The 27,500-nt window shown below is 44.8% G+C and overlaps 2 protein-coding genes across 4 annotated transcripts in view; both read right to left on the bottom strand.

Moving 5' to 3' along the window:
* Positions 1-12,500, bottom strand: part of rassf7a (Ras association domain family member 7a) — a 40,997-nt gene extending 28,497 nt beyond the window's left edge. For 2 of the 3 annotated variants that reach the window (XM_080001722.1, XM_080001719.1), the window contains exons 1-2: positions 12,365-12,500; positions 9,141-9,195 (exon numbers count right to left, since the gene is read on the bottom strand). The gene's annotated coding sequence lies outside the window, so the exon portion shown is untranslated. The other variant, XM_080001720.1, reaches the window with a different exon arrangement.
* Positions 12,501-15,821: 3,321 nt separating this feature from the next.
* lrrc56 (leucine rich repeat containing 56) overlaps positions 15,822-27,500 on the bottom strand; it is a gene marked incomplete at its 5' end in the record, with an annotated part of 12,427 nt that continues 748 nt past the window's right edge. Inside the window, 10 exons of the mRNA XM_080002796.1 lie at positions 15,822-16,065; positions 16,637-16,979; positions 17,638-17,852; positions 18,539-18,681; positions 19,209-19,276; positions 20,835-21,083; positions 21,776-21,953; positions 24,481-24,678; positions 24,813-24,909; positions 26,659-26,719. Of these exons, the coding sequence (XP_079858922.1) occupies positions 15,954-16,065; positions 16,637-16,979; positions 17,638-17,852; positions 18,539-18,681; positions 19,209-19,276; positions 20,835-21,083; positions 21,776-21,953; positions 24,481-24,678; positions 24,813-24,909; positions 26,659-26,719 (1,664 nt within the window). The 3' untranslated portion in view covers positions 15,822-15,953. The remainder of the gene's footprint in view (positions 16,066-16,636; positions 16,980-17,637; positions 17,853-18,538; positions 18,682-19,208; positions 19,277-20,834; positions 21,084-21,775; positions 21,954-24,480; positions 24,679-24,812; positions 24,910-26,658; positions 26,720-27,500) is intronic.

Genomic DNA, 27,500 nt, shown 5'->3' on the forward strand with positions numbered 1-27,500 from the left:
GAGAGATTGCTCTCGCTAGCAAAGGTAATTGCACAGTTCCATCTTAAATACGGCATATTATACACAAGGAAGAGACAAAGGCCTTTGTTTTCCTCCCAGTAAACCTGGCCCCATGTCCCAACGTGTGTTTTGGAAGCAGAAGCATTTCACTATGTCAGATATTTACTAATAACAAACAGTCAATGCCTCCGTTGACTGTACATTACTTCCTACAAAGGGTCAATCTCAGGACAAATAGATGATTAAAGAGTATGCATAAACAAAGGGATAGTTATAAAAGCGGAGGAAAAAAAGAAAGAAAACTGCACAAAATCATGTGGCTGTCCGACTGCTCACATGAGGGGGACACACAAACACACACTGCAAATTGTTCATCCGTTTTTGGTTGTCCTGACTACATCAGGGAAGTATATAAGAAAGTCTTGGTCGAGATGGCTTTTGAGGTTGACTGTCACATTCTGCCCCCGTTCCTTTATTCTGGTTCTCTCTTTCCCTTTATTGAGAACCGTTATTAGAGCTTTGAAAATGCAGCGACAGCAAAGGCATACTTTGTGTTGTTGAGGAGGGAGAAATATGGTGCAAGTTTAGAGGTTGAAGGGCTTTGTGCCTTTACTTCCAAGCGCGCTATTCAGAGAAGTAGAAAACTGAAGCCTTATTGTGCCAAATTCCTCTCTTTCATCGAGTCTAGACCAGTTCGGTTTTATCCAACTGCTAACCCTGGAGTCTCGCTGGCTCTCTCCTGCGCTCTCTAATTCATAAAATGGAGCCTCCCAGTTGGCCAGAGAACAAAAGCCAGCCAAAGTTAAGTCAACAAAACGTCCCCTGTCAAAAGTGGCCTCCCCCGGGCAAAATCTCCGGTCAGTGCTATGCTGTGGGGCAAAGGGGTGACATGACCCCAACCACAACCCAGCCAAACTACAACCTATACCTGCCAAAGCTCACAGTGCGCAGGAACACGAACATTTATGTAAAACTGCATACGCAACGAAAGAATCACAGAAAGTATCATGATCAAATTATCTCATGAGTGCAACATAGAAGAGGGCCAAGGTGTTGGACTGATGATGATCTCAGGATGACAAAGGCTGTGGCGGACTGCATGGGACAGACAGGAATGGAGAGGCGACCTGTCAGGTGGCTTGGAGTCATGGGCCACGGGGGGACAAAAGGCTATCTAAGCCCCCTCAGATCGAGGGAGGCCCCCCGGTGCACCCGCAGACACCAAGTCTGTCTGCATAACACTCCCTCCCTCTCCTTACAACAAACAGGGTGTCTCATATCTCTAGAAAAGCAGTCCGAATTTTATGACAATAATTGATGCAAATTCAATCTCTGCAACATTTGCAAGAGCAAACTCCCCCCCCCCCTTTTACTTGCATATTCGGCAAATTCCTGTAATTTTACTGAAAAAAGAAAAAACAAATAAACCTTGCAAATTGCCGGTTGCCAAAAGAGCTCTAGTAAAGTATTGTCATTTGCTGTGTTTCATCCTACTTAAACGGTGTTCCCGCTTCTGCCGCCGTACAGGAAAAGTTGTTACTTTAAACTCTAAAGTCCTTGGTCTTCATTTTCCAAAGGCACGGTAGAATGTATATATCGGTGTAATTGTCAGACGGAGAAGGGGAAAGGGATATCCAAACACCTGCAGGAACAATAGCACTTTAAAGCTTTCAGTGTGGTGGGCGAGTCATCTCTCCTCTCCTCTGGCTTTTCGGGATCAAAGCAGCGCTCAAGCTGAGCAGTGCCAGACAAGTCAGTAATGTGGCGTGTTTTGCCACATCACACACACACACACACACACACACACACACACACACACACACACACACACACACACACACACACACACACACACACACACACACACACACACACACACACACACACATAATCATAGCCATTTTGAGAAGCTTCTTGTAGCCTGTGTTTTTTGGCTAAAGAAGAGCAGGCACAATGTTGAACTGTTAAATGAGATGAGTCATTGTTTGGTAACTTAATGACCAGCAGTACAAAAGTTTGAGTTATAGTGCAAGTCATCAAAATATGTTATTTAGACAAGTTTTGTTTCAGGGTAAAACAAAAACACAAAACAAAATGAGGAGACAAAAAGACCTGTTGAATTTCAGCAAGGACAGTGCAACGACCATCAGCGTCTCCATCTGCGAGCAGAAGGCTCGAGTGTGTGCTGGAGTGGGCCCATGTGTGAGACTGAATTAATGATGTGTGTGTGTGTGTGTGTGTGTGTGTGTGTATACAAGTATGCGTCTTTGTGTATGTGAATCCTAATATATATGGGGTGGGGCGTCCTGGATTAGTAATTAGCACTAAGACAGAGACCATATGTGTGGACGTCCGTGGGTCTCTCCCACATTTCCCCGGCAATCTGCATAACAAGCGGCAGCAGGAATGCCAGGATTGTCGGGTCAGCAGCAGTGACATCATAGCCGCCTGTCAGAAGCAACAACGAGACATCAGTGCCAGTTTCCTCTTGATTACATCAGCCCGGCCACAGCCGGCTACAGATCGATGGCCTCCCATCTCCGGCTCGGCTAGCTGCTCCCGTTACGCGTATTCACAAACACAAACACTTGACATGGACACACAAATAACAAACTTAAAACAGGCTTAAAAACTGGCACGTCTTCGGTGTTGTTCGGTGTTACCATATCGCTGCGCCGTACTGTTGTATACTGTGCACAAACACTACCTCACTTTATTCACATGCCACTTTAATGCACATATCTGTATATACATAATTAGTCTATCTCATATACATAAGTCTATCCCATATACATAAGCCTTTATCGATTGCATTTTATTTTATTCTATATATTTTGATTTTATTCTATAGTATTCGACTTACTGCATTATGTTTTAGGAATCAGTTAGTTGGTCAAGTAGAAATTCTTAGGTAGCTACTGTGTTCAGTCTAGAACATATTGTGTGTAATCACCGGGTGCGTTGCATTGACATTTCACTGCATATATGTATGAAAGTATGTATATGTATGTGACGAATAAACCTCTTGTATCTTGAATCTTGAATCCTGAATCTACAGGTCTGCCTGTCCCTTTCTTATCTAGTGGGTATTTTCACAAAACGCTTTCACACAGCAACCTCTCGTGCATTGGCTCTCAATGCAGGAACCGGGAACCCCCGAGAGGTCCTTCAAGAGGTTCCAGGGGGTCCCCAGCAAAATGATTTACTCGTTAAACTTCACCGTTATTTCCCTTAAAATACGTTGTATTTTAGAATGTAGAATATGTACAATGTACAATGTACAATAATTACAGTTTTACCATTATCTCCCAATCTATAGTATAGACAGGTGTGGAAGTTTGGACAAAATCATATCTAACATTAAAAATCTTTTCAGATTGGGGTCCGTGGACTAATGAGTTCCAAACTGAGGTTCCTTGATTTGGATAAAGATTGAGAATCACTGCGCTAGTTGAAGGCTATTGATGATTAAGTCAGTCTGCCAGCAGGTAACAGAAGATGTGAAAAGGCTTTTTCTTGGCCTTTTTTTCTGGTGACAGACGACACTCGGACCTCCTACCGGCCTCACAGAGACTCCACAGACACTGGCATAATAGCCTAGCGAATGAAGAGAAAAACAGAATTTACAGAAAAAGAAAAATTCTGAGAAATACAGAATATGTATAAAAAGTGGAGTAGGGGCTCTCTACAACCACTTTTGTCACATCGTTATCAAAAGGTCGGCAAACCTAGTCTCTTTCTGGCAGAGAGAGAGAGAGAGAGAGAGAGAGAGAGAGAGAGCAAGCCCAAAAAGAAGAACATCTTCAGGTCATCTGATAAAGTACACTTGAGGGAGTGGCCTGCAGCCTGTTTTGAGAGTTGGCATGGAAACGAGTCCCAGAGGCAACCAGCTGGTTGATGGACCTGAAGCAGATCCTACTTCAGGACTACTAAAAAAAGCGCCCTTCCAACTCCAATAAAACCCAATAAAATAAAAAATAAAAGCAGACAAATTACAGTTGTGAAACATGGCCCCGTGCCATGTCTCAGAGCCTTGCGACGAGCGCACGCAAGCTGCTGCTGCTGCTGAATCTTTCATGGAACATAGAAAACAACTAAGCCCAGTATTCCACTCTCAGTATAACATATAGGAAATTTGGCCCATCCAGACTTTTGTAGGTGGCACATTTCTGCTTTTGGTTATAGTTTATTACGAAAGGCTGTTGTACCAAATCAGCGAGGCCAAAAAACAGAGCATGACTATTGTCGTAGCAATAGTTACGTGACACGCTGTTGGTTGGTAGCCGCAGCACACAGCACACAGCACACAGCACGCAGACTGGAGCTAAATTAAGAGCTTAAATGATTCATCACCCCGCTAATTACCACATTACTATCTAAAAACGTATTATCATAGTGCAAAGGCAGCATTTTCCTGAGAATCCCAAGCAATGTTACCATGGTGATTCCACCACTGCCCCAACCAGATGAAGTACAGACCTTAACTTAACTCTCCATGTAACTGCGATTGTGACCCGTCTCAGTTTCCTGAACTTCAAAATAATTTTCTCACCAAGAAAAGATGTTTCAAGCAAAGTGTTTCGAGACAATGTCAATTGGAGAACGTCATTAACAGATGAACAAAGGCACACACAAAAAAAACAAACAAACAACAGAGTCAGTAAAACAAGCCAGTTGTTCGACTCACCTCCAACAGTCCACCGCTCTCTGCCGATCAGACGAAAAAGAGAAGGGAGGGTGGAGGAAGAGGAGCAAGCAGCCCCGTCACAGTGTCCGGGTGTGTGTCGTGCTGTCGCTACCTGATCTACTGGAGCCTGTCACACACACACACACACACACACGCACACACTCTGCGCAATCGGGAGGGGAGGGGGTAACGGCAGGCAAAAGTGAAGTGGTGCCGCCATTCTCGGTCGCCGTGGAAACCAACGCGCTTTCAAAGAAAACCGGCCAATGGCAAACACCGACAATTGTGTTGAGACAAAAAAGTCACATGACAGCCAGACCAGCGCTCACAATGTGCAGACAGAGAGAGAGAGAGAGAGATCGAGAGCGAGCGAGCGAGAGAGAGAGAGAGAGAGAGAGAGAGAGAGAGAGAGAGAGAGAGTGAGTGAGATAGAGAGCGAGAGAGCGATAGAGAGATAGAGAGAAAGGAGTGTTGGGGGGGGGGATCAGAGAGCGAAAAGAGGGGCTAGAAAAGTAAAACAAAGAGACAAGGACAGATAGAGGGCGAAGATATAGACACTGACAAGGGCTAAACTGAAAGAGACGGGGAGAGTGAGGAGGAGAGAGACAGACAATTGAAACACAAGACAAAAGACAAAGGTATGCAAAAAGGGAGGAAGGGGGAAGAAATTTGTCCGGTTTACAAATAGGACGGACAGTGAAGAAGCTTCTTTAGTGTCCCGCAGTAGGGCTGGATCTCGCAATTCAATCAGATATCGATGCGATGGCTCACGATCCGATTCTATCGTGATATGTCAACATTTTATACGCGATGAGAATCATTACCAACATTTCAGAATGCCGATCGCGCATAACAAAGATATATTTCACAGAACAAAGTCAAGTCTAATACAGAAATTAAATGTTTGAATTGACTCTCGTGGTATTCAAGACAAGCGGAGAACGGTCGCATAACTTGTAAACAACGCATCGACATTAGAATTTTTCAAATAGATTCATTAAGTGAAACAATAGAATTGGATCGTATCGGAGTATCGATTTAACTCATCACTAATACAGTTTTCAGACCAGAATAAGCAGGGTAACCCGGATTAAAAAAAAAAAACCTGGGTACCCTGCTAATTATTAACCCACTAAAAATAGGCGTTTGACACCTTTCCCCATTGCCAGGAAAAATGCAATGGGTGTGACACGTCTGGTGTGACACGTTCGACATCACAAATACGCCACAAAAGGGGCGTGTCATGGTTCCAGTGTGATTGGGAATAAAACAGTAGAAGACAACTTCAAAAAAACGACGTAAAACTTGAAAAAAATGTATTTCCAGCCGTTCAAAAGAAAGGCATCATTCATGAACGACCCAACACTACAGTAGAAGCAGCGTGGCGCTCTATGCATAAGGGGCACACCCGCGCACCGATAATCCATGCTGCCAGTGCGCTGTTGCGCGGGAGCGGAGCGTCCGGAATTTCAATGTACCTCGCATCGTGCAGGTAAAGGGGCCAAAATGAGCGTGTCGACCCGGATGTCCTGTTCACATCAGAGCCGATCGGAGGTGGAGCCGATTAAAACCCGGGTCTATTGCTGGGTCATTTGACCCAGGACTGAGACCCGGGTTTTTCCTCTCCCACTGGTTAAAAAATGCTGGATTATAGCGGTTGTTACCGGGTTTTTGGCTCAGGGGGAAAAGGGTATTCCTAAACGGTCACATACGCCTTCAAACTGATATCTGCGAGCTACTGAGGCATCGTTTCCAGACCGGGGTTTAATGAAGAGAAGCCATGAGGTTCATCTGCACAGAAACTCCTGCGCCTTAAAACTACTCTTAGTGTCTTCAATCCCCACTGGAAGATTGAAATCGTTCAGGTCGTACGTATCGGGCGCTAGGCTATTATGCAAACCGAAATAACACATCGCTCACTTTCACATCAAGCAGACACTTGAGGACAATCATCCGTCTCATTATATGTCGCCCCGGCCTCACTAAATTACCCTACTTCAGCGGTACGAAGACATGTCTCATTCTCAGAAAAGCATTCACCAAGTGGAAAGGGCCCAAATTACCCTTCTGCGTTATGGCTGTGACTGGACTGCCGATGAGTTATAGAGAGGGGGAAGAAAAGCAAGGCCAACGGTAACCGACGCATGGACAGCAATGACAAGTCCTCAGTCTCGGCTATTGATTTATCCAGAAAGGTAATGGAGAGGACTATTTGAGGATTAACAATCCTGTGGCAGCTTGTCAATGCATAATGGGACATGTTCAGGCTCCGTCACCTGCGCATCTGTGTTCCACCTCAAGATGAAACATGAATCTCAGAGATTAAGCCAAGGCGTAGGCTGACAAAAGGTGACAGCAAAATCACAGCCGGGTTTAACTTTGAAACATAAAAGGCACAATGGATGCGGCACTCATGACTGAACTCCTTTGTTCAGCTAAGAGGACGTACTGTAGCGTTCCACTTCCAGAAAAAAACCCAGGATAGAGAACTGACATTACAAAACAAATACAAAAAGAAACGGAGTTCGAGTACCTGTTTTAATATAAATCAGGGTGTGACTCACTGCTTACACACAGTATCACGGCCTGACATTAACAAATGCTCAGTTCCCCACGGGCAACCAAATTTGGCAACTATCTTGTGCGGCCTTGTTTCCCCATTGTCAACCAATTTTCGTATGTATGTATGTATGTATGTATGTATGTATGTAAAAATAAATAAATAAATATACCTCTGTATATTCAGAAACTAGGTCAAATATGGTGAAACAACTGAAAATATTGAAATATGGTTCATAACCACATTAATGTGGTTATAATGGTTAATGTGCAGCCAGCCGCTCATTATCGCAAAATAACACATTATATGATCGAAGCAAAGTGGGGGGGCTGTTGCGTCACTTGGAAGGGAATTATTTTGCAATAATGACCAGCTGGCTGCAGATTATCCCACTTATCACGGCGATACGAGGGGCGTGAAACGGGGCAGAGAAGCGGCTGCACCGGCCATTATTAACAAGCGGTCGTTATTCAGAAATAACAGAGCCGTGCAATTAAAAAAACAAAACAATGTCTTGGCAACCAACAGCTAATGCATGGTTACCAACCCCTTCTAAAAGCCGGGTCCCAAGTGTACATGCCAACAATACGTTAAATGGTTAACCAGGTATCTACAGTAGCACAACAGGAGTGGGCCTGACAAGACAGAGACATTGGTAAGCCACGAAAAAAGGAAGAATTCATGCGAGCTGACTGTTTGCTGTGATGGCATCATCAAATCAACAAGAGATCTTTTCAGCAAGTGCTCCTGACGTCATGCCCATCAGATGTGAATCACGATGATGAATTGACAAACATCAGTGAGTGAGTGAGTGAGTGAGTCACACTAGGAGGATACAATGGCAAGGAAGAGAACAGTGCAGCAGTTTTGCAATCACTTTTTCATTTTTTCATTCCAGGACGTATTCATATCTTGGAAGATTACACAGCAGCATAAAATAGATTTTCAGTGCAGCCCACTACAGAGCATCTGCTATATCCGTCTATCGTAATTAAATTTTGCCTTGCTACCTCAACAGACACTTGATTCATTTTAGTTTTGAAGTGTCTGAGATCGGATCGAATGAATATAAAGTCATAAAAATTGAAAGGAAGGAAATAAAATGACTGCATAACTATTTGGTCTCTCCACCCATAAACCAAATACTCATCCAAAAAAATTATATAAAAACTGTCAAAATGTACTCAAACCGTCAGCAGTGCCACGGCCCTCTTCTCCATCTACAGTATATACACTCATCAAAGTGAATGGCATTATGAGCACTAGAAATAAAAAACAATCAATAATGTAAGTCTGCAGATATCAGATGGCTAAAAAAAAACATTTTAAAGACTTTTTTGGACAATTTTGAATTAAATCTAAGACAGATTTTTTCACAAATCACCTCTCACTTATTCGATAAGGTTTTGCAATAAGTATGAATGCAAGTATCAGGTTCGGCAGCTGGGCTTTATGGTTTGAGATCATCAGATTTTTTGGTTTCTATGCAGAAGAACTTGAAATATCAGTAAATAATAAATAATAAATCAGACAAAATGTTTATGTTGAAATCATTTGAACCATTATTTATTATTTAAATACAGGGTTCATTCTGGCATTACAAAATGGGGGTTCAAATCAATTTTCAATATGATCTTTATTGAAGGGGACCCATTATGAAAAACTCACTTTTTCAGTGCTTGTGCACATACATTTAGGTCTCTGACACATACATACGCCCACACACTGTTCATCTCATTGTCATCTGCTATTATAAGCGTCTATTTCCAACCATGCTGGATTCAATTTACATTTCTCTGGCATCATCATCAAAAAAAAGGGTTACGAACATATCAACGATCGCGTTTTTTTCCAAGGACTTTTTAATCATTTACAAGGCATTGCAATACTTACATTTTTGAGGATGGAATTCAAGCACTTCAAGCACCCCAAGGAGCTCGTAAGAATCCTGTAATTAAAACATCATAAATTGCAAATAAGAATTTGGATGCACCGATTTATCGGTTGTACAGAACATCGGTATCGCTGCATTCAGGGGAACTCAGAAAACATCGGTATCGGTAATCAGTCAAATTGTTATCTTAAACATTAGTATCAGCCCATGGTAAATGGTAAATGGACTGCATCTTATATAGCGCTTTTCTAGTCCTGCGACCACTCAAAGCGCTTCACAATAACACGCCTCACATTCACCCATTCACACATACGTCGATGGCCGCGACAACCATGCAAGGTGCACAACAGCTCATGGAGAGTGCTCTCCATGAGCTTAGGGTTCGATGTCTTGCTCGAGGACACTTCGACGTGCTTACAGCCCATAATTTCACAATGAGCGCTCCCCTCATAAAATGTGATACTATTTTACTACGAATACTCCTTTTTTAAGGCCTAACTTGGCCTATTTGTAAAACTGAATTTAAGACCCATTGGACCCAGCGACACTTTGATACACACACCTAGCAGATAATATATATATATATATAAATAAATGAGTAAGTTCAATAAATAAATAGTCTATTTAAAAACGTTTTTAAAAAATGATCATTTTTATTCACTTCAGGGGACTTGGGGTGGGGTGGGTTGGGCAGCCACACCTGACCTGGATCGAGGTGATTGGGATCAGAGTGGCTGCATACCTGTTGCCCGTTGGTTGGTCTAACGAGCAACAGATAAAACCCCCATCCACACACACACACACACAGGAGAGGAGCCCTGTCATGACACATGGCTAGCTGCGCCTGGGCTTTTCCAACTGGCCCACGCTCGTCAATAAACTGGTGTCTACACTCCTGTCGTCTGTGGCTCTGTGCCGGAGGTCCCTGAAAAGCCACTTGGGCGGCGGGAGGTGGGCGAAACTGCCACGTTTATTTAAGCAGACTTTTATTTCATCGTGCCACACTTCCATTCCTTGTATGCAAATGAATGGGGCGTCTATCTTGCAGATTCAGAGCAGACAGAGAGGGTGGGCCGGGCCCGGCGCTGTGCTCTCCTTTGCAACAGTGGTAGGTCCAGTCTTCAGCTCCCGATGGCGCCTCGGTTCGAGGCCAGGGGCCGGTAGAGAGTGAGACTGTCAGGGTGGAGGGCCACCAGCCGCTCCCTGTACGCCATGTCCGACAGCTGTTCCAGCACAGCGCAAGGGCCGGCCCACTGGCTCGACAGCTTGGAGGAGAGGCCCTTCTTTCTGTTCGGACAGTCGACCCACGCCTGGGACCCGAGAGCGAAGTCTGTACCCCGGCAGCGGGAGCCGTAGGCGTGTGCGGGGGGGGGGGAGCCCAGCCTGGTCTACCTCAGCAACTTCCCCCGAAAGGCTGCGCCGCAGGTGGACCGGGCAAGACTTAACAGACACCAGGTCCCGACAGAAGCGCGCCTACAACGCCCGCGGCCGGGGAACAGACTTTGCACTCGGGACCCGGGTGTAGAGGGGGTGGGGGTCTACTGTCTGCCTGCCTCTCCCCCCCAAGCTGTCCAGCGGGTGGGCTGGGCTGGGCTGGTCCTGGCGCTGTGCTGGCACAGCTGTCAGACGTGGTGGACGGGGTGCGGCTACCGCAGAGAGCAACCGCTTCACCACTGAGCAACCACTGCTTCCCAGCTTCCGACCATGCCCCACTCATTTGCATATAAGGAATGGCATTGTGACTTGGAATAAATGTGGAATGATGGAAAAAAGTTCCCTGGAAATGGGGAGGGGAGTTACTTTGAAAAGAGTCCCTTTTAAAATTGTATTACTATATTCATTTCTTGAACTGGATTGAGCAATTTACCTTTATTCTCTTTCACGATTTTATTTCATTGATATGTGCTCCAACAGCGAGTGAACCTTCAAATCCACGAACTCAAAGTACTGAAGGCAAAAGGCCACTCGGCGTAATTCGTATTGCGCCTTTTCCGACTTGCACACCAAATTCCAGCGACGCAAACGACGCTCACGCAACTAAGTGATCCTTGCGGGGAATACGACGGACTGCACGGCCTCTCGCTCGCCGTGCGGGAGGGCCTCGCCTCGCTCGCCGTGCGTTCACACCCAGCGACGAGGCGGGAGCGCGAACGGCTCCTTTCAGCGGGTGGCTCCACAACAACCGAGTCTGAAAGGAGAGTCGAACCTTTCGGCGCAACGGCGTCAGCGTGAGTTTACTTACCCAATGAATGTAAATTCCCCCCCCCCCCCCGGAAGTTTTTTTATTATTTTTTTTTTATCATCAGTCGGTCATCAAGCAGAAGTTGCAATTAAAAGCAAACGTGTAACGGGAATTTCCAACTAGTTATCCACAAGTAGCTCCGACGCACTCCTCCACCTCCAACTGACTGACGGACTGTCCCGGCGGCCGGGGGGGGGCGTGTTGAGGAACACGGAGCTGGCTGTTACACTACACCGGTGCTACACCGAAATGTGTGGCACACCGAATCCGATCCACTGCGCGGGAGCTGCAGCCAGAGGTGGAAGAGGGACAGAGACCCTGACACAGAACGACCCGAGTGAACGTGGAAGAACCAAAGTGACTCCGGAACACACCATCCCGTGCTCGTAAATGCACCTAAAGCAATGCACGCAAAAGCACCTGAGCTGGAAAACCGCCGTCGAGTGCCCAACGCCTTATTTCTAAAGGCACAATGGCAGTAGTTACGGAAAGCAGGGGAGGTCAAATTTTGAGGGACTACAATATCGCGTATTAGTCACCTAAAGTCAATAAAACCTGGAAAAATTCCTCAGGCCTTTTATTTAGTTCGAGATTCAAGAGGTGTATTTGTAACGTACGTATACATATATGCTATCTACTACTTATCAAGCAGGGCAGGCAGATTTAAAAACATGTTCACACGCTGTTGTCGTCGTTGTTGTTTCCATCAAGCCTCAAACCGCCCAATCCGTGAAGCCAAAGATCAGGGGCACAACAAGCCCATTGTTGTGTCTCGTGCAAACGGATCCAAAGGGATAAAATAATACATGAGAGAGAGAGAGACTCCCAAAAACATGCAAAATGAAACGGCTTTCAATTTTGAACTATTTTGCAAAATGAGACTTACCGCTCCGCAAGACATTTAAAAAAATCAAATAAAATACTTGTATAAAATAAATACGGCACGTTAAACACCGTAAACAGTGATGTCGACCTTCATACCTTCTTCATGCACGTCTATGAACTACATGTCTGCGTTTGGTTGCAAAGATGCGGATGGCGCCCAAATAGCGCCCGAGCGACTGGATCGTGTCCTTTTATGTGAGGAAAAGGCAAACAGCTTCACCTGGGCTTGTCTCAACTCATACTGGAGGATTTTCCAGTTGGGGAAGGGAAAAAAAGAAAACGTTATATCTCAAGTCAGGTTTGCCTCTCTCAATAATTACGCCCACCTTTTTGGCTGGAAAAAAAAAGAAACACAGGATGTGTACACATGTACTGTAGGCTGTTGCTGTTAATTATTATTATTATTATTATTATTATTATTATTATTATTATTAGGGGTCCAGCATGAAGGGCAGGAACCCGAGTGTTTTTTGTTTGGATTTGTTTTTTTTTCTTTTAGCCATGCTCTGACTGAAAGTGCCTCAGAAACCGTGAAACCAAAACAACAACAACAACAAAACAAATGCAACGTACTCGGGGCAGTTCAGAAATGTTGGGGTCTAAGTTTGTTCCAAATCGGACCATATCTGTAGGAGGAGGTAGGGGGGGGGGGAGAGCAACGTTTTTCTGAATGAGCGGAAGAAGTGGGGCAGAGCGTTTTGTGACATCATCTAATTTGGTATATACAGTATGTGCAGGGTATGACGGAGGCGGATTAATAACCACAGTTAATTGAACTGTCTTCAATTGCTCCCATTATCGCCATTGGTGCAATTGCTGCAACTAACTGACTACATTTATTATTGTTATGATGCTGATGATGCTGATGATGGGGCTCCTTTGATGATGGTGTCTGTTGTTGGGCGCTGGAACTGCAGCTACCTGACACCACCGTGGCATCCAATCACAGCAGACGACCATTTTTGTTTGCTGGCGTTGCTCACAGCAGGAGCTGACACAGTTTCCGAGTCCGAGAGCATCGCGTCTCACGTTCTTTCTCTATGTCTGCGTGTGCGTGTGTGTGTCTGCGTGTTTAAGAGAGAAAGAGGCTAAGTCAATATTGTTTTGCCTATTCCACTGTACTATCTGCTTTGCCTGTCTTCATGACGTCGTCCTGCCTCCCTCCACGTTTTCCAACAGTTCTCACAGGACCAAATTTGACCAGGGAAATGGTATTGGAATTCTAATAAACTGGGTTGTTTTTTTTTTGTTGTTGTTTTTTATCAAGTTTAAAAGGTCTTCTCCATTCCTTTTCAAGTCACTTTAGGTTTTTTTTAGGCAAAGCCCATTCTTTTTCTTTATTAAAATTTCAAGGTTAATTGATCAAAACTATATTAACAATCATCGCCGTGGATACAAACTGCCACAGTGGATATAAAAAGCAACCATGTTTAAGGTGATGGATGTTTCATAATACTGCTAATCCTGTTACAAATCCTTTTCAAGTGTCAATGTTCGTTTCAATGTTATCTCATTGCATTTAATCCCGGGCCCTCATTAAGTGTGCCGGCAGCGCAGCACGCTTACTGTTATTCCACATCTCATTATTATTATCATCATCGCAGCCAAGATTCACAGCTCCCACAGTTGTCGAGCCACATACGCACAAAATACGAAATGCTCTTCCTTTCCGTGTGCCAGAATTACGCCCAAGTGGAGTGCGGCAAAAAAAATACAAAGAATACGAATACATTTTCCATGTTCCCCCAGCGCATGCAAATATACACACACACACACACACAACATACATGTACGTGCACACACAGGGCCAGCACACCGGCCCACTACAATTTCAACAGGAATGATTGAGTTGGAAGTTTAAATAGCTGCCGGCCCAGAGATATGATACACAACAGTAAAATCATTCTAGATTCACCCAGAGTTATCAACCAATCTCGTTTGTCGCATAATTTGGGAAAGGAGAGCCGATCTCTCCGCCGGATCCTGTCGGAACGTTCCCCAAACGTGAAACACAAGAGGCCTCTTTAAGAAAGTTTAGGTGTACCCGACCCCTCACTGTCTCACCATAAAAGGCTTTCTTCCTCTTCTTCGTCCCCTCTCTAATGACAGGCCTGCTAAAGCGGCAGATGATTGTCAGGGCGGAGGTGAACGTCAGATATGAAAGGGAAAATCAACACCGGCTTTTTTTTTTTTTTTTTTTTTAAACAAAGACAAACAGATCCTTCGTCTTAAGTAACAACCCCGTCATAGCTGAGCTTCCGGGCCTCCGTTGGACGAAGGCACACACCCAAAAACACACACATCTCTGGTTTGCCCAAATCCCACACTGTGGCGGTGCTCTGTTTGCGATTGTTGGTGTCATGTGTTGCGGGCGACAACACCGTTGACAGACAAGCGGAGAGGCTTGTGTGTTGTGTCTGTGTGTGTGTGTGTGTGTGTGATGAGAATACAAGACTGAACGTGTTGGAGGGTGTCTGCAGAGGTTCCAATTGGACGGCACGCCACGTGAAGGAGAGAGGGACGACCTCAAAACAAATGCCAACCAGCTCACCAAACTTTTTTTTTTTCTTTTGGCTCTGAAAACGGCCTCAGGGATTCCTCTGATGTCTTTGGTCTTGAAAATCCTGGAATTTACTACTTAGGACCAATCCAAATCCATCCCATATCGACCCTCTACAGCATTTTATTTTTCCAGGCAGCTGTGATTTCGGGTACATTTTAATTGCACCGGGGATGGCCTGCTGTCTAAAATGTGTTTGGTTTAGACAAGAGAGGAATGCAACGTAATTGTGGGTTGCAATAACACAAAATACACGTAAACAAAATTCTTGGGCACAAACATGCAAGACATTTGGAAATACACTGTCAATTTTTTTTTTTTCACTATTTGCCATTGATCCGGCCAGATGCAGAAGAAAGAAGAAGAAAAGGAGGTGTTTTGGGTATAAATCTAGTTCTAATCTCGTTTTGGAGGTGTATTCACTGAGGAATTTGTTCTTGTAAATAAGTGTTTAAGAATAGTGCCCCCAAGTGGAAAACATATGCTGATACAACCGTATTGAACGCTTGGATGAGCAACGTTTAGGAGCCAGAGTGAGTAATGATGGAAATGCCTTTTGAAGGAGAAAAACCCTTTAGTCATTGCAAACAAACATTTTAATGAAAAACACCAAAACCATGAAATTAATAATTGAAAAAAGGTTAACTGTAGTGAACAATATGTATATAATATATATAATGAATAATATTTTCCTTTTTAAAAATTCAACAATGTACATTTAAGGTAGCCTTTGAGCTATAGAGATGCAGCATGTAAACCTGAGGAATCCATTGAGGAGGTATAAATTAAATATACCTTTCGTTATCACGTCCATAACAACCAGAAGAAAACAAAGGGAAAAGTCGAAACTGACCCCTAACTGATTACGGCAGTGTTTATCTACCGCTGAGACGCCAGTGAACCGTTTTCTAATTCCACAAAAGAGAAAAAGAAAAAAAGGAAATCAACTATTGTGTTGCAATATCAAAACTGCACGGCTGCACTCATCCATCAATTCCGGCCAGAATGCCAGCTCTGTGTTCATCAAAATGAACTCAAGTTCGTGATTATTTCATTGTAAAAAGTGTGGTCGAAAAATGGCCGGAAACCGTTGGATTCACAGTACGTCAGGACCGGTCCCTGGCCTCAGTCTGGGTCTGAGCGCCCCCTGTTGGGCTGGAGTATGTGTCGCTGAAGGTGTTTCTGAAGAGCTGCCTTCGCTGTGTGCGGACGTGTGATGGCCGGTCTGTCCAGCGGTCTTAAGGTTTGATGCAGGGTAGCAGTATGCAGACTGGACACATCCATTTCTAAACTGAAAGGCAAAATAATGTAATCATTTAATTAGATATACTGCACGTGAATATAAAACTTTAAAGCTGTATCCTCTAAGAATTACTAAATTAAACCAAATACAAAGCCTCAGCATACTCCACAACAATGGCTCTGAGCATGGGGTCCAGGGACCCCAAGGGGTCCTTCGAGAGGTTCCACAGGGTCCCCAGCGAAATGATTAAACTTCATGATTATATAATTTACAAAACGTTAGCACCGTTACAGAAAGTACAATACTGACTGTTTTGATCGTAGTTTCACTATTATCTCCTTGACAATAGTATAATCAGGTATGGAAGTTTGGACTAAATCATATATCACAATAAAAATCTTCTCAGATCCCACAGACCAAATCAAATGGGGTCTGTGGCCTTATGCACATCAAACTGAGGGTCCCTGATATGAAAAAGCTTGAAAGTCCTTGCTCCACAATACACTTAATATGCCAACTTGTTTGGTAAACTCCCTTCCTACCACACAGAAAAGTAACTTCATACCGATGATCCCTGAGCCCCGCCACCAGGGGGCTGGTGCTTGGTGGATGAGGTTCTCGTGTGGTCAGGGGTCCCAGAGGGACTTTAGGCCTCGCCCCCTCCTGGACCCACTGGGGTATGGAGGGGGACGCTCGGGTCTGCCCGGCCTCGAGGGCCTGCTCCGGGCTTCTGGCAACGAGGGGGGACCCTCCTCCGCCGGCTCGGCCGATCCGAAGTCTGCGTGTTCGGATTCCGGGTTGTCTGCACGTTTGGGAAGCAGCCGGGGAGCTCAGGGGGGGAGACGGGGACAAGGTGGCGACCGGAGCCAGGGATAACTGGGCCACCTGAGGTGACAAGTGCGACAGGTCTGAAAGACACAAAACAGTCGATAAGGAGACGAGGCAAAATTTGAAATACATTTGTGTACATACATACACATGTGATATTAGAAAAAGGGAATATGAGTAAACACATTTAAATTAACGAGTATTTTATGTATTCAATGAAAGCGGGTATCAAACACCCACCAGTGTGAAAAAGTAATTGCCCCCTTAAACTTATCAACTGGTTGCACCACCTTTAGCAGCAGCTATAGAAGCCAAACAGTGCTATGGATGTTTGTTAACATTTTTCCACGTTTTTAATAGTGAAAAAACTGGGTTTGTGAGCTCATTTAATTCTAATTCATAAATCATTTAATTCTGTCTAAATTATTTGTTGTGTTTACTTATTAAGTGTAAATCAGTCGCATTCAATATAAATTATGCCAAATGCCTTGGACTTCAATTTAGTACAAGTTATTTACTTTCAGTTTGTGACTCCCGACTCCTGAGTCATTTCAAAGATTTTTTTTTTTTGCATCACTACTTTTGTATATTTACAATAACATACACAACACCGTATGGTGTCCTGTACGGCCGTTTTATCACTGTATTATAAACATGGGTTAGGAGATATATCCACCGTCATGGAGTTTATTGGGTTTTTTTTCGAAGTGCTTGCTTATTAATTCACTGAGCACTAACCTGGGGAAAGGGACTGGAAGGATGAACATGAAGAGGCTGAACTCGGTCCGTCCGCCCTCCTCTCCTCGGCCTCTGTGTCTCCATCTTCCTCGTCGCTCTCACGGCTCTTCACGACGCCGGGGTCTTGTTCGCCGCCGCTCTCGTCCTCTTCGGCGTCGCTGTGGTCTATTTTCAGCACCTGCGGTGACCTTTCCCTCTCTATAGCGCGGAGACGCCTGAAATGTGAGGTTAAAAAAAAAAAACAGGTGAAGTAAAGAATCAAGTCAGTTCTCAATTTTTCTTTGTTTCTATACGTCTCTTTTTTTCTGCGGGAAACCCGAATATCAAACTTGCCGATTGAAAAATCGGAAACCAACACATTATCTACACTCACAACGTGACCTAAAATATGTATGGCGGATTACACTACAAATCCACAAATTCTATTCGAAACTGCATTTTTTTTTTTTTTTTTTTTTTTTTTAACCAACATCCTGGTTTATCCTGATCTTCACTCTCAGTCACTTTATTTTTCAGAATCGATCGATTTGTTTTTTGGGGTTTTTTTTTGGTCACTTGAGGAGGTGGGGATATATCTTCACCCCAGGGCGCTGTTCTTTTGCGGATGTTCGTCCAAAGCGTTCTGAGCTGCTTTGTCAAATTCACCACGGCTGCCTTTCGCTCCTCAAGGCCTGACCCTCGCATTGTTACCTGTGGCGGACCCTGCCACTGACAATGGAAACAGCATATACTGTATAGGAGCACACGCACAACACAAATAGATTGAACGGCTGTTTCTAAGCCAAAACAAAGTATTAAATATGGAATTTCGTGAACGAAGTAATCTTACGGATTACCACTTGAATGTTTGTTAAAAAAAAAGCCCGCTATCTGTGAGGGATGAGTGATAAGTAATCAGTACTTAGCGTGCTTCTTTCTCCAGGCCCGCAGCTCGGCGAACACGTCTGTGCGCTCTCCCGGGCCGGGTTCCTCCAGGTCGTAGGTGTGCTCGGGAACGTGGATGGGCGGGTGGTGGGACGTGGAGGTGGAGGCGGTGGGCGCCGTCTGCGCCAGGAACAAGGAGCGAAGCCGCAAGAATCAAAACGTGTTCGGTTGAGCCGGGTTATTTTTACTGAAAACTCAAAGAGGTGGAAAGAGTGCTTAACCTGCTGCTGCAGGGATCATTTACTGGAGGAAAATGGGACTCCGGTATGAGGAGTACTTGAGTTACTTTTTTCACACTGTGTCTTTTGGCGAAGACACTCTTTTTGAGTGGACATTGAGTGGAGGTTTTTTGTAAATAACAGTCAAAACACAATGAATTAATCAGTCAGTTTTAATTTGTGCACATAGTAGTGGCGATGGCACAGTCAACCAAAACGCATGCGGCATGTAAGCTTAGTCGTAGGAATGCTTGGCTTGAGTTTCGTGAGAGTCCATACGGATTACTGCTTGAATACTTACTTTTTAAACAGTTTATTCCTACTGAGAAAATTACCGTTACAGGTGAACATGTACTGTAGTAGTGTTAGTTACTTTCCGTAGATTTTCACCCCTTTTTGGCGTTGATCGTCCCGACACATTGGACATACCTTGAGGTTCTCCCGCCTTGTTCGAAGAGCCTGGACGGGGTTTCCACAGAATACGATTCTTCCAGCTCCTTTAATGACCGACACAGACAGAGAGACACTTCAGCAGATTATCACTTTTTTTTATTAATGTTCAGCGGCCGATAGGTGGCCCTATTGAGCAAGATTAACCCGTTTGAAACAACCAGCGGGAAAAAATCATTTCTTATCAATAAAAAACATAGAACTTATTCAGAGCTCTGACTTCTTTTGTAATTTATTTGATATACTTAACACGTTTATTTTAATCAAGAATAAACAAGTACAGGGTGGAATAAGGTAGTAAAAGTATATAGCATATATAAGTACTTGTTCTTAAATGGACTTAAAGTATTAAAAGTAAAAGTACTGTCATATCCAGTGCCATGATATACAGTAACAGAGTAAACAAAGTATAGGCGGGGTCATGGTAATTGATATATACCAATACATACAAATATTAATATTAATCCAGATTTTTTTAAAGTACCATTACTGTGTTACTGTAGTAGAGTAGATAATAAGTAGATAATTGATTTCAAATGTAGTGGAGTAAAAGTTGAGACTCGCAAAACTGAACATACTGTACTTAATGGGTCCTATTACGAAAAACTGTGACACACTGTGAAATAAGACAACCAATCAGTTTATTGTGAGCAGAGTATTTCAGAAAACATGTCGTAAAACATGGCGTTCAGCTTTGCAACCCTTATGTACGCCAACCGGAGCTTCAATAGGATTAGAACGCCTCTCCATCTGAGTAACTCCACCCACGGCTGGAGCGCAACAGAACTCGCTAGCATCAGAGGGAAGAGCTAGGCATGGGAAGTGCTCTGTTGCTGGCTGCAGAGACCAGCACAAATCTTTTAAAAGAAAGCGGCATCAAATACCAACTGTCAGTAAAGAAACTGCAGACGATGGAAATTTCCGACGTTTACATGAAACAAAAAATCCCCGGCGGTGTCGCAAAACGAAACTCTGAACAAACTTTTAAATTAGGTCTTGTAGATCTAATATGAGTGAAGATTCGGCTACCGGATTGCTTATTTCGGGGGTTTTTTTTCAGCTTTTAGTGGACTGAAACTGTAAGGTAAAAACAGTGAAAGTTTACGGAGTAAAACAACGGAACCCGGAAGCAAAGCTCAAACCCCATTGGCTCACAGAACTAGGGGCCTGGCTACTCATTTATAATTAATGCTACACACACACACAGAAAAAGCCCATTTTGGAGCAGGATGGTTTAGAGACATGTTGAAATGGCTCGAATGCATAACCTGAGTGGTAGTTTCAGCAAAAAACATCAAAAACATGTTTTGGGGACCGCAGAGACCTATATTAACATGTGTAAAAAGGAACATAATAGGTCATCTTTAAGTACACTGAAAAAATCGCGAGATAACTTGAATTCGTTAAACCTATTATTTTTCCTCTGCCTATAATTGAGAGTTTAAGGTGTAAGTTTTAAGTTAAGAAAACCTACAAATAAATAAACAAATTACAGCATGTTTTATAAATAGATCCAAAAACTCCAATCCAACTACATTTTACAATGAAAGTAGACACCTGAGACATATACTTAAGTACTTTGTTGTAACCAGTGCCGTGCCTCACCGTGCGTCAGGGCGCTGGCTCCTGGATCTGCTGAGTCCGAGTCTGGGTCTGAGTCTGCCGACCCGGGTCTGGACCCAGGAGGAGGGGACAGCGCTCTGCTGCCCCCAAGTACCGACATGGACCTTGGCCCTGAGCCGGATAGGGGTCTGAACCCGGTGAGCGGTCCGGAGCCCCGGAACGGGGAGGAGAAGCTGGAACCGGGACGCTTGGAAGAACTGGGCCTACACCCAATGGCTGAAGTTGCCTCCCCTGAGAAAGAGAACGAGTGACGCCGCAGTCTCAGTGATCTCACTGAAAACACAAAAGCTATGATTGACTTTTCCAGGTCCACGTTTGATGATCCACGACTGACGATGTATTTTTAGTCACAAATGACTGTGACGCAATACAGCAACCGCAATACTGCAACGCACTGTTTATTTATTTATTGAAATGATTATTATTAAACTTGTTTTGGTTTTTGTCTTTTCTGAAGTATTATTTGCCCTTTTTGTTTATGTTTTATCAAACAGCTTTTGTGTCAAAAAGCACCTAAAAGTGTAATAAAATACCTCCATCTTTTATTAAACATAACCACTGTTTATATTGTGCTATATTATTATAAACAAAAACTGTATTTTATATTATTGAAATGATATAAATAATAATAATATAATCAACTAATAATAATAAATCTATAATGTAATAAATACAAATTATAATACAATACTAATACCATAATACAATATAAATAAAATGTTATAATACACCTATAATAATAATAATAATAATAATAATAATATTGAAAGATGTATGAAAAAAAAAATCTCTCTCAAATACACACACACACACACACACACACACACACACACACACACACACACACACACACACACACACACACACACACACACACACACACACACACACACACACACACACACACACACACACACACACACCGTCTACAGCAGCGGCCTCCATGGAGCTGCCGGCCCTGATGGAGTCTCGGATCAGGGCCCAGTCCTCCCCCATGGAGCTGCTGCAACTGGGCCCCTCCTCCTCGGCCCTCACATCGTCTAGGTAACGCAGCTGAGGGATCAGCTCCCTCACTGCCGCCCGGTAGCTGTACTCTGCATCCTGGGAATGGAGGGGAGGAGGGGGGGAGAGAGGAGAGCGGAGGGGGAACAGGAGGAAGGAGTGAAACTGACATACCAGTTACTGAAACTGTAACTTGTGTTGGAAACCACCCTGCAAATGAAAATATACCGCTTGGATCTGTGGCCTTTTGGGAAGGCGAGAGATTATGTAAAGTCAATCTGTAGTTTTGGTGTTTAAACTTAACATGAACTTAAAATGAAGTATACTCATATCAAGGAACCTCAATTTGATACACAATAGGCCACGTACCCCATTTGATAAGATTATCTCTCTGGGACCCAAATCTGAGAAGATACCTGTCTATACTGTAGACAGTATAGACAGGGCGGTTTGAGCAGCCACACCTGACCTGGCATACCTGGGGATGGAGGTTTTACCTGTTGCTCGTTAGATCAACCAACGAGCAACAGGTAAAACCTCCATCCCCACACACACTCAGGAGAGGAGCCCTGTCATGACAAATGTCTATCTGCTCCTGGGCTTATTCCAACTGGCCCACTCTCTACAATTAACTGGTGTTTACAACCCCTGTCTTCTGTGTCTCTGTGCCGGAGGTCCCTGAACACGTCACTTGGGTGGCGCGTGGTCGGAGAAACTGACACACTAGTGAAACTAGTATCAAAACAGTGATTATAATACATTCACTCAATCTTGCAAGTGAAATACTGGTGAAGTTTAACTATTTCTCTTTTTTTTTTTTGCTGGAGACCCCCTGGAAACTTTTGAAGGACCCCTGAGAGGTCTACGGACCACATATTGAGAACCACTTTGTAAGCCTGCAGGGGCAGGACAGGGACAACGGGTGCACGGCATTAACTATCCTCAGCGTCACCTCACAGTATTGAGTTAGCTAACCTACACGCTGCCCATTTCTATTTGGTCTCCTCCACAGTAGCTTCTTGTACCCAGGTTGTAAACGAGAAGACAAAATAACCGGGTGCCAATATCAACTATAATGTGCACTTCCTACCGATGCCTGGTCTTTTATCAGCAGAGAGAGAGAGAGAAAGAGAGAGAGCGGGCAAGAGAGAACTGAGAGAGCACAAGAGCCCAGTAAAAAGCTTTTTGCCGGGGGAGAGATCGAATTAGAGCGGAGCACTCCCAACCCCTCTGCCAACCTCGCAGATGGAGTGAATAAGAGAGCGCGCGAAGGGCTGGAAAAGAGGAAACGAATGAAAGAATAAAGAGGAAGTGATGGGGTTGTGTGTGTGTGTGTGTGTGTGTGTGTATATCTGTGTGCGTTGGGTGCACGGGACAGCCAGAGAGAGAGAGGGAGGGAGAGAGAGAGCGAGAGAGAATGAGAGAGAGAGAGAGAGGAATGATAGCTTGGCGTGAAAGCTAACCGAGGGAGTCCTCAGCCACTACAAAGAGCAGGCCTTATGCATATTCAGATCAGTCTCTCCCCTCATTGCCCCAGTTTCCTAATTAATGCTCCGCTGCTGCTGGGTGTAAATAAACACATTCATTCTGGTCCTGGCCCACAGCAGACTGTGTGCAGGATCATATACGTATTCCGACTGGCGGGCCCTCTCCGAAAACCAGCGTTCAACCCGACCTGACTTGGTAGAGTGCTGGGCAGTCAGTGAGGAGCGAATTAACAAAAAAACGCGTGTTAATTGGTTGGTCCGGAGCGGAGAACCTGCTCCACTACGGTACAACAGCCGGTATTCAATAAGAAAGACAGCGGCGTGCATGTGTGGCTGTTTTTGTTTGTGCACTTTGATGTCGCCCGCTCCGCTTTAATCCCCGTCTTGCGGGTTGAAGACCCCCCGAAAACGGAGCCGTGAGATCGCACGGACGCTTTCATGTCTCAGAAAACAGGGGGGTTGCATCTTGTGCACGGCCTGTGTTGGGAGGCGTACAGGGTAGATGCTGAGATACAGTATATTGGCACAGAAGCACTGGCACTTTAGGACATGCTTGAGTCAGTCCATTCAGGGGACTGGCTGGGCCTAGTTTCTTGTTCGAGCTGTTTCCCCGTCCGGACATTTCCTCCTTTAACTCCTGTTTGTCAACCTCCTCCAAACTCTTCCAAGGTTTCCCCTTCCTTCAAGTAAAATGTATATTACTCAGTTCTACATGAATCCAAATTAGGTTTTTACCCAGCACACCATAGCATACCAGGGCGATACTGTGGATTCAAATCTAAATCACACCGTTTTTCTGCTGATGTATAGAATGTACACCTCCAACATTGGGCAAGCTGTACTTTACCTTCAGAGGTCAATCTTCAAAACAAAATATCTCGAGGAATCCCCAATTCCACTAAAGGAACTGAGTGCTGATTTGCAAATATTCAATGTTGGCGGGGACAGAAAAGGTAGACCCAACCCAGATCATGAGCGATAGACAGGTCGAGTAGAAGTGAAGGCTATGGTATGGACGTCAAATATCTTCACCTCCGCTGCATATGACCTGATTTTAGTTCATGCGACTGGTGACCATCGCCGGTTAATATAATTAAACAGAGACTTGTGCTACAATTAACTGTAAAACCCGAGCCTACCTGGGTGGCATTCGGATGTGGGTGCAGACAAATAGGGTTTCCTTCCAGGGAGAGAGTGTGGAGCTGGCTACACAGTCCCAGGTACTGGATTTGGACCAGGTCCTCCAAGTTGTTCCCTTCTACATCCAGAATCAGCAGGTTCTCCAGCATGCTGAGCTGGCTCAGCTCCGACAAGTTGTTGTAGGACACGTACAGCTCCTGGCAAACATCAAGGACGGTCACAACGATCAAAGTAGGGGGGCGTGGGGAGTCGGATGGATGATCAACCCGAGCAGAACAGTGAGTGTATCGAAACCGTGCGTCTTGTGGAAAGCCATGCAGCCAAAGCTTACCTTGAGAGAGGAGAAAGAAGAGATGCCGTCCAGGTCTTGCAGGCAGCAGCGAGACATCCACAGCACCTGCAGGTGCGACAGGCTGGTGCCCAGGTCTCTGAGGAGGACAAAAACAACACTGACTTGAAGCAGCCGTCGCGATTGGACATTTAAAGTCATCGTCCGAAGAATGTCGTCCATCGCTCAAGTGACTTGTGTCCCTTGACCATTGTAGAGAGGGGCCATCGCCTCTCTCTACAACGTCTCTCTGTGCGCCTTCCAACAGAGAGCTGGTCAGTGTGTCCAGAGAAGTACAACACCCTGTCCAGTAAGGCCCCGACAGCCCGGAGCAGGAAATTCTATCAGAGGCTGTGCACGTCCGGCCGGGCCCCTCGCTGTTCCTCCAAGGGTGGGGCCAACTCCCTATCTTCCTGTCTGGTCTCTCTTATCCCTCCACATTGGCTTAATAACAACCCTCCACCTGCGACGCTGGGTAGAGAATGACTGGGGTGTGTGTTTCCAATCCTGAATATTTATTGCTTTCCCTCCGTACAATATTCGCCACACAGCTGCGGCCGCGATCGCAAACAGACAGGATGATCTGGAAGGAGACCGCGCGCATTTCCTGTCCCTTCCCAGGGACCGTCCAAACTCGACGGCAGAAAAAAAAGAAACGGAGAGACTGCAAAGCCCTTTGCGTCCCGTCATGAGAAGAACCTGTTGTCCAGATGTAGCGGTTCTGTGATACGAGACTGTGATCGTGTGACATCACTACTGTTCATTCTCCTCTCTGGACAAACGAGTCAGTGCGCACGTCTGCCGTGCAGGATCATCCATGCTGCTGGAGATCCCTGCTCCAAGTCCCACCTTGCTCTGTACACGCACCATGCGCTTTCATGAGACATGGATCCCTTGAGGACCCCTTATCTGAAGGCCCTCCCTGCATCAAAGCCTCGTCCACCACACCACCCACCCCCATTCCTGACCTCTCTCTCTAAAGGATGGGTCCGGGGTGGAGCATGACAGGGATCCCCCTGTGGGCCCGTCACCGCTCTGTTTCCAATTACAGCTCATTTCACGGAGGTATGGGGGGGGCGCCTACATGCGCTGGAGCTCCTGCTGACATACTCTGAATACCAACAGGGTCAAAGTGTAACGAGAGAAATACATCAATATCTTTGACCAATGATCGCCTTGGGTCAACACGGTATTTTCAGGTTTTTGGGTTTCAGCATCAGTAATTAGTTTGGCCTCTGTATTTATTCAGTGCCGTTAGTAATCCGCTGTGGCGACCCTTAACGGGAGAAGCAGAAAGAAGAAGAAGAAGAAGAAGAAGAAGTAATGGATCATGAGCAGCCAGGCGGTCATTATTGTCAAATAATCCCTGACACTGTGATCAGTCTTGTATCACTCTGAAGGGGGTTATTTTGCAATAATGACCCAATGGCTGTACAAAGAAAACTTTGCCTTACATAGGACTCACTGGGAGATTGGACAAATTCACATCCATCTCTTCAAGTCTTCCATTGTAGTTTCTATGTAGCGTGGCAAGATGTCGCCACTAGCCAGTGTTAGCCATAGCATGTCGGCGCCGTGAAACAAGGGGGCGTGAATCCAGGCAGAGAAAGGTGGCCCGTGGCAACGGTCATTATTGACAGACAACAGTTATGATTAACAAACAGCGGTCATTATTCACAAATAACTGAAAGCTCATTGGCGCTCTCAACCAATCACATTTGAGTATTCCACAGAGCTGCGTCATAACAATTTATAAGAAGAGAGTTTGGGGTATCCAAAACAAAAAAACAAGCAGAAACCAGACAGAATACAAAATTATGACTGTTGTATTGTGTGACTTTCCACTTACCTCACTGATGTAATCCTGCTGTTGTTCAATTTTAGTTGCACCAGTTTGGGCAAGCAGGCACCTGTGAGATGGGGGACAGATAAAAGAAGACATTTTTCTCTTGCGTCACACTGGGGTGATTATTTGATACGGTCTTGAACTGACTGCCTGGCAAATTTCCAGCCACGCCCGCATTTGACGAGGAAAAAATGAAAAGAGCCGGTCGTGTGATTCACCCCTGACAGCCTTCCATCATGCCCGGTCTTGTTACATAATCCAGGATCTTCCACGGGATGAAGACAATGAAGCTACCCCCCGGTTATCAGCAAACCAGCTTATTCATTATATCTGATTATCTAGATTTGACCGGGGATTAAAAGGGGCCCTATTATGCTTTTCCTTATTTTCTGTCATATACATAACGTAACGATGTGGGATGTTCATATTAGACGCGGCCAAAGTGTCAAATAATGAGGTAAACTCCTGACAAACTAATCGCGGGGAGCAAAACGTTCAGGTTTCAGACCGCTCTTTTTTTAAAGGTTTTTTCTACTCAGCACGAGCTGACGTCAGCGTGCCACGGATTTCTTTATATGGTTATCTGCTCCATCCGATCCGCTCTGCGTTTCTCCAAAATAAAAACAATTAAAAAAATTTGTGTTTTTATTGTTGATGTTTTTATTTGAATTGTATTTTCCGATGTTTGCGTGAAACAAAAATAAATCCCTGCGTGCGAGAGTCCCGGTGCATCCCGGCGCTGTGTCCGTGTCTCCCCCCAAGCTTGGAGGAACAAAAGTCGGAATTAACTTTTAAATGAGGCCTCGTAGATCTAATGTGAGTGAAGAGTCAGCCACTGCGATTGT

Source organism: Zeus faber (assembly GCF_960531495.2).
Source record: "Zeus faber genome assembly, chromosome: 6".
In the NCBI taxonomy this organism is placed as follows: Eukaryota; Metazoa; Chordata; class Actinopteri; order Zeiformes; family Zeidae; genus Zeus; species Zeus faber.